This window comes from Cryptotermes secundus, unplaced genomic scaffold, assembly GCF_002891405.2.
Source record: "Cryptotermes secundus unplaced genomic scaffold, Csec_1.0 scaffold1287, whole genome shotgun sequence".
In the NCBI taxonomy this organism is placed as follows: Eukaryota; Metazoa; Arthropoda; class Insecta; order Blattodea; family Kalotermitidae; genus Cryptotermes; species Cryptotermes secundus.
In genome coordinates, this window is record NW_019738892.1 from 95,547 (window position 1) to 102,948 (window position 7,402).

Consider the following 7,402-nt stretch of genomic DNA (forward strand, 5'->3'; position numbering starts at 1 on the left):
GAAAATAGAAAGAGTGCTCCGACAGAAGAGGATGGATGTGACTCGAGTAGTGAGATACAACGTAGGAAAAATCCTGAACAATTTTAATATTTTTAATATTTAATATTTATCAATATATATGATAAATATATATTTTAATTATTTTAATATGAAGACGACAAGGCATGCAGTGAACTAGTTTAACGTTAATCGAATAAGCACCTGAAGATGGCACTTTTGTGCCGTAACATGTAGTGCGAGAGAGAGGAGTGAGGTAGATAAGTGTATGCACTAGAAGACGGTGAAACAAATCATGGACTTAAATCAGTGCAACAGGACGCTAAAATGTAACATTTTTAATATTCTCACTTGTAGTACTGACTATCAATGGGGTTTTGGGTTGGATATTTGATTTATTGACCACATTAACACACAACTCATAATTACACTTAATTATAGTTCTGTCGCCAATTTCAACACTACAGTTCACTAGAGCGCACACTAAATTTTCTTCAGCCTGCAGTGTCTTCACTAGACGTTTTCCGGTAACGGGTTCTAACATTAGCTGTTTCCAGGCTGAAGTCCTCCATGAATGGCAGCTGCCTTCGTACTGAACTGTTCTTGCTTCAGTTGTCCTCCTTATAACCTCTTTGCATGGCTAAAGCAGGAAACACTGTTTTCAACAGTGCCCATATTATTGCATGTGTATCCGTTGCCACAGGAATGTGTTTACTGAGCTACATATCATGGCAGTATGTGTACTATTCTACTACTCAGTTATTTGATGAATCATTTTAATTTTCTTTTATTTTCAATATTTTTTATTGAGTAGGTATGGAATATGTAAACTTGAAATTTCTGTATCCTGCACTTCAGTAGTCAATCCAAATATGTTGTAGGACCCATGTATGGAATATACATAGCGTCAGTGGTGGAAAGATCAATATGCTGGGAGGTCACAGTATCAGTTACTCTAATCAAAAAGAGTGTATATGTGTAGTATGCTGAGGTATATCTATTTCATGCTGTCTCCCACATAAAGGAACGTCAGGATGCTCTGAGATGAGCAACACACCATCTCATGCAGGTTGAAAAGTGCATAGATGTTGGTGGTATTTTAAAAAAATGTATTATAGTAGGTAAACTGTATGAATTTTGTCACTTGAACAATAAATACCGGTATTAGGATCGGTATACTATATCCTTTATCAACAATTTTGGAGCTGAAATTGCCACATGATGGAATGACGATATGTGGGGTTTGGATTGCTAATTGGATTTATTGGACTCTTAAACACACAACTCATGACTGCACTATTACACACAGACCGGTGTTCTCATTCAGTCTTCACTGCTCTGCTTGGTAGCTGCTTCGAGCACCGTAGCGCTCTCAGCTTCTGTGTCCAGTGGCTCCTGTCCTTCCTGGCTGGCACCTTCCAGCTGCAGCTCCTGAGCTTAACTGACTGACTTCCAATTGCCGAACTAACTCAATGCACAGTTGACTACTTATGTAGTCTCGGCATGGACCACATAGAAAACACCTCTCCCAAAAGTTCTATTGTTGCATCACATAGCTATTGGCACAGTCTGCATGGAGAACACTGCTTCCAAGTTAATCCACTGTTGGATGTTATGAAGGTGTTGTCTAGTAACGACTGTTTCTGTTGGCTTCACAGTTCTTGCACTAAGCAAATGTGTCGTACGTGGTGTGTTCAAAAAATGACGGGAATTTCCGTATTTTGGAAAAAATATTTATTCATTCGTCTACATTAATGTTGTCGCCTTCAAAATAGTCCCCATTCGATATTATGCACTTACGCCAGCGCTTCTTCCAATCATCGAAACACTTCTCAAACTCGATTTTTGGGATAGCCTTTAGCTCTTTCAGCGATGCGCTTTTAATGTCATCTATGCTTGTAAAACGACGGCCCTTTAAGGTTCTCTTTATTTTTGGAAATAGGAAAAAGTCACACGGAGCCATGTCTGGCGAATATGGAGGCTGGGGCATCGTTACAGTATTGTTTTTGGCCAAGAATTCACGAACAAGCAACGAAGTGTGAGCAGGTGCATTATCGTGGTGCAAAAGCCATGAATTGTTTTTCCACAAATCCGGGCGTTTTTTTCGGATTGCCTCACGCAAACGGCGTTGAACTTTCAGGTAGTACTCCTTATTGACCGTTTGACCTTGAGGCAAGAATTCATGATGCACTATGCCATTAAAATTGAAGAACACAGTAAGCATAACCTTCACGTTCGAACGCACTTGTCGAGCCTTTTTCGGTCTTGGCGATCCAGGATGCTTCCACTGAGACGATTGAGCCTTAGTTTCAACGTCATATCCGTAAACCCATGTTTCGTCACCTGTTATAACACGTTTCAGTAATTCTGCATCATCGTTGACTTCCTTTAGTGATTCCTGAGCAACTTCCATTCGCCGCTGTTTTTGTTCAAAATTCAGCAATTTTGGAACAAATTTTGCTGCCACGCGTTTCATACCCAAAACATTCGAAAAAATTTCATGGCATGAGCCAATCGATATGCCAACATCATCAGCGACTTCTCTGATTGTGATTCGGCGATCATTCATAATCATTGCTTTCACTTTTTCCACGTTTTCATCGGTTGTTGATGTGCTGGGGCGTCCGGGGCGCTCGTCATCTGCAACGTCTTCACGGCCATCTTGGAAACGCTTATACCACTCGTAAACTCTTGTTTTACTCATAACAGACTCACCATAGGCCTTTGTTAACATTTCACACACTTTGTAACACTTTATTTCATTTTTTACGCAAAATTTGATACAAATTCTTTGATCCATTTCTTTTAACAAACGAAAATCGCCAAGCTCATAAAAACACGTCTAACCTTAGCGGCTGCCACAGACAAAGTAAGCAATGAATACAGCTGAAAATTTTATTGTACTTCAGGGGCATGTATACCAACATAATAAAAAAAAATTTTGACAATTGGACTCTCCAAACCCGCGAAATTTTAAAATTCCCGTTATTTCCTGAACACACTTCGTATGTATATAGCTAGTGATTTGTTTTTGCATGTCAGCATGTCCAGTCATCATTGTAATTTGTACATTAAACGACCAGAGCTCAGTGTTAAAGGGCCAGATACACATCCCTCTTAAGTATTATTATTATTATTATTGGAGGGGGTGGGTTTCCCCATGCACCGCGACCAGTTGTTGATCTATTGTACGTCCCTCTTTGCTATTCTACCAGTCGCCATACCCTGCCAGTACTAGTGCTTGCTATCAGCCCCACTCAGCCAGCGAGTTCAGCCCCTCTACTGGCAATGGTACCCGATACTTCCCCCATCTACTGGAGGCATTGGAAATTGCTTGGGCAGGAAACTTTTTACCCAATTTTGCTCAGAGGTCTCCTAGAGACATGAGGATCTTTTACATGCCATAAATCTACGACTCGGGACCCACGGCTTAAAGTCCCTCCTGTAGGACTTGTTCCCTGGATTTTTCCACCCTTAAAAATTCCACGACCTCCGCCGGGTTTGAACCCGCGTACCTTGAGTCATGAGGTGGGAACGTTACCCCTAGACTACGGAGCCCGCTTCCCTCTTAAGTAAGGCATGTTGGCAGAAAGAATGTAAAACTATACTCCTCACTCCTGATATTTACATGTAGTGAAATTTAATTCTTATTTCTTGAATCTGGTATGAAATTTATAATAATTTTCTGCAGATCTTTGGACCAGTACAGCAAATACTGAGATTCAAAACGCTTGATGAGATCATTGAAAGGGCAAACAACACAGAATATGGTCTTGCAGCTGCTGTATTTACTAAGGACATAGACAAGGCAATACATCTGGTGCAGGGTATTCGTGCTGGAACTGTTTGGTGAGTATAAATTTTCTTTGACAGTTTGAAATCATATTGAAACAGAATGTACCTTCTCAGATCTAAGACAAGGTGTTCTGCTGTGTTGTATGAAGGATGAGGCATTGTTTAAAATGTGTTTAGTGCTGTGGCAGTTGATTAGGAGGGACATCTGTTGGTCTGTTGTACTGTATAGTCAGTATATGGTTATTAAAGCTGCGAAGTGCTGCTTCTGTGTCAAAATAATGCAGAGAGATAGCTGATGATTTACATTCCACTTTTCTATAATTGGTTGTTGTGATCTGACGTGATGATATATTGTAGTTTGTGATCTGACGTGATGATATATTGAAGGTATTTTATAATGGCACAATATCATTTTCTTTTATCACATGAAATAAGTACTAGGTGGTTCAAATATGACCGGGACTGATTTAAAAAAAAAACATAATTGCCAAACACTTACTTTACCATGTCAGTCTTTAACGTACTCCCCTCCGGAGTCAACACATTTTTTCCAACTTTCTGGAAGCATCCTGATGCCAAAAGAAAAAAAAAAGACCTGTGGTTGGCGGCGTATCCACTCCCGAACAGTCTGGATGACGGTGTCATCCACAAACCAGATGCCTTGCAAGTCTGATTTGAGTCTTCCGAACAGGTAGAAATCACTTGGTGCCAAATCGGGACTGTACGGCTGATGTGTCAGAAGGTTCCATTTCAATTTCTGAAGGGTTTCCATTGTTGTTTTGGCCGTATGGTTGTGTGCATTGTCTTGAAGGAAGGCTACCCGCTTTCCACCTGTCTTCCGCTTGGATCAGATCTTACTTCAAGTTCCTTGATAGTGATGCGCCTGTTCTCACGAATAAACACGTCTGCACGATCAATGTTCGGCTCGGTGATGGATGTTCGCGGCCAACGATCATGCGGTTCATTCTCCATGCGCTCTCTGCCCTCTCTGAAGCACTTATACCACTCAAATACACGGATCCGTGACAGTCACTCTTCCCCACACTGTTGTTGGAGTCTATGGTGAATTTCAATGGACACTGGACGTTTTCTCCAACGAGGAATTTGATCACAATGCGTTGTTCCACGCTCCGCAGTAGCTTCTGTTCTCTCATCACTCTAGCAACTTACAGACAGGACTCAACAGGTTCTAACCCTAACAGGAGGGACGGTGGAGGTTGTAGCTTCACTCTTGCAAGGTCGCACAGCTGCTGCGAAGTGCGGCTTGTTTACAAAAAAAGTCAGTCCTGGTGATATTTGAACCACCTTGTAAATGTGCTAATGTGGTTACATCTGTTTCCATTGAAAATATAAGTGAAATATGGTGAAGTTATAGATGGGGAAGAACTAGTGAGCTCTAGTAGTAACACCTAAAATCTCATTGTCATTTAAATCCTTCCATCTTAATTTTCTCTTAATACATCTTAGTTCTGCATATTTGTCTTATCACTTGTGTTTATAAATGCGCCAGAAGAAAATGTATGGTTAAAATTACTTTGAAATAATAGCAATGAGTTACACAGAATAAACCAACCGTGAAACAATGCTAAAATATACTTTTTAACTCATACTTAATATTTTTTTGATTCAAGGTTTTCAGTAATTTCATCTTGAATTTTTGTCTTCCCAAGTGATTAGTTTTGGTGTTAAATTTCCTCCATTTAATATTTTCTTCAGTTTAGTACTAAATCCACTGCTTCTCAGCAACATATTGAATCGTAGTTCCACTGCTTTCCGAAACAAATATAAAGTAACTGTTGCTGAACAAAATAGTTCTACCTGCTTATTGTTATCCAATTTCTGGTTTTGAGCTTCTGCGTTTTTAACATAATTTTAAATTCAGAGCTCTCCTATGTTTGGTAAACAGTTTGTATTAATTTCATTATGCCTGTTGTAGTAAGTTCCTTGAACCTGAATGAAATGTCAGAAAAACCTTCTGTTTTAATTGGTTCCTAGGGTGAACTGCTATAATGTACTCGGCTCCCAGACTCCGTTTGGTGGATTCAAGATGTCAGGAAATGGACGTGAGTTGGGAGAATATGGATTGGAGGCTTACACTGAAGTGAAGAGTGTCATTGTCAAGATTCCACAGAAAAACAGTTAAACATTGAAATTTACAATGATTAAATACAATTAAATTGATAAACAAATGCTGCAGTTAGTGCCATATTCAGTATAATCAAATGCATCAAATTTGTATTTCATGCCATACTTCATATACATTGACATTATAAGGTTTCATACTTCTGCTAGGAGCACAGCTGTCTGTATGGCAGAACATGGAACTTGTACTGATGTAAGTTTTGTGGAAAGAAATATGAATTTCTGCCATGTTCAGGATGTGTGTAAGTATCCCAACATTTGTTACTGTTGTAAAATACGCTCAAATCAACATATCTCATATTTCTTCTCAGTAAAAAGAAAATACCAGTATATTGATAACAAAATGTAATGTGATGTCCTTTTTGTACGTTTTATGTGGTTCTTGAGGGTTTTGTAAGAAGATGGAGCACAGAAGTGATAGACAGTCTTTACAGGAGCAAAATGTCACGTACTGACTAGAAGGACATGCTAAAGGGAAGTAATGTTTATCTATATTACTTAATAATATTAATTGCAAATAACAAAGAGCAGAAGTTGAATGTAATATTTTGACAAATACAGTATGTTTTAGCAATACAGAACAGCTTCAGCTTAGCTCAAACATATCTCAGGGTGCTTGAAACCAGTCAATAAAAAATATTCTAAAGATTATTTTCTAAGGTTATTTAGTTGAATGATGTTAAATATTTGTATAACAAGAAGTGTATGTTTGAAAAATAAATCTCTGTAATAGAAAATAAAATTGTATCATTGATGTGAAAGTTTTAAGCAATTAAAATATGAGCTATTTGCAAGACAGCCATTATAGAAATTAAATTCCTGATTTAAATATCGCCTAAACAATAAACTACTTATGTCATAGGCTAACATGTTTCCTTCATTAACATTTTTACAACTTTTAATTTGAAATGTAAACAATATAGCAATGTTACCACATCTGCTTATCCCATTCCTGTGATCATTACGAGTCAGCTGAAAATACTGTAATAGTGGCCTCTGTAGTCTAGGGGTAACATTCCCACCTCGCGACTTGTGATACGCGGGTTCAAACCCGGCGGAGGTCGTGGAATTTTTAAGGGCGGAAAAATTCAGGGAAGAAGTCCTCCGGGAGGGACTTTAAGCTGTGGGTCCCGTGTCGTAGCTTTATGGCATGTAAAAGAACCTCATGTCTCAAGGAGGCCTCTGAGCCAAATTATCGGACATTTATCGCCCAACAAGAGTCTCTAACGCCTCTTGTAGATGGGGGAAGCATCAGGTATCGCTGAGCCAGTAGAGGCCGGACTCGCTGGCTGAGTCGGGGCTGATGGCATGCACCAATACCGGTAGGGTGTAGAGACTGGTAGAATATCAAAGGGAGATGTACAATAGACTACTAGTCGCGGTGCATGGGGAAACCCACNCATATCAGATTACACAATATGTGAATGTTACACTCTATTGTATGACTTTCTTCTTTTAAAAACTTAAG

At 39.2% G+C, this 7,402-nt stretch overlaps 1 protein-coding gene across 1 annotated transcript in view; it reads left to right on the forward strand.

The window, feature by feature from the left end:
* The window catches only part of LOC111871324 (aldehyde dehydrogenase, mitochondrial), a 34,141-nt gene extending 27,409 nt beyond the window's left edge, over positions 1-6,732 (forward strand). Inside the window, exons 9-10 of the mRNA XM_023864351.2 lie at positions 3,689-3,846; positions 5,788-6,732. Coding sequence (XP_023720119.1) covers positions 3,689-3,846; positions 5,788-5,935 — 306 coding nt within the window. The 3' untranslated portion in view covers positions 5,936-6,732. The remainder of the gene's footprint in view (positions 1-3,688; positions 3,847-5,787) is intronic.
* Positions 6,733-7,402: the final 670 nt, after the last annotated feature.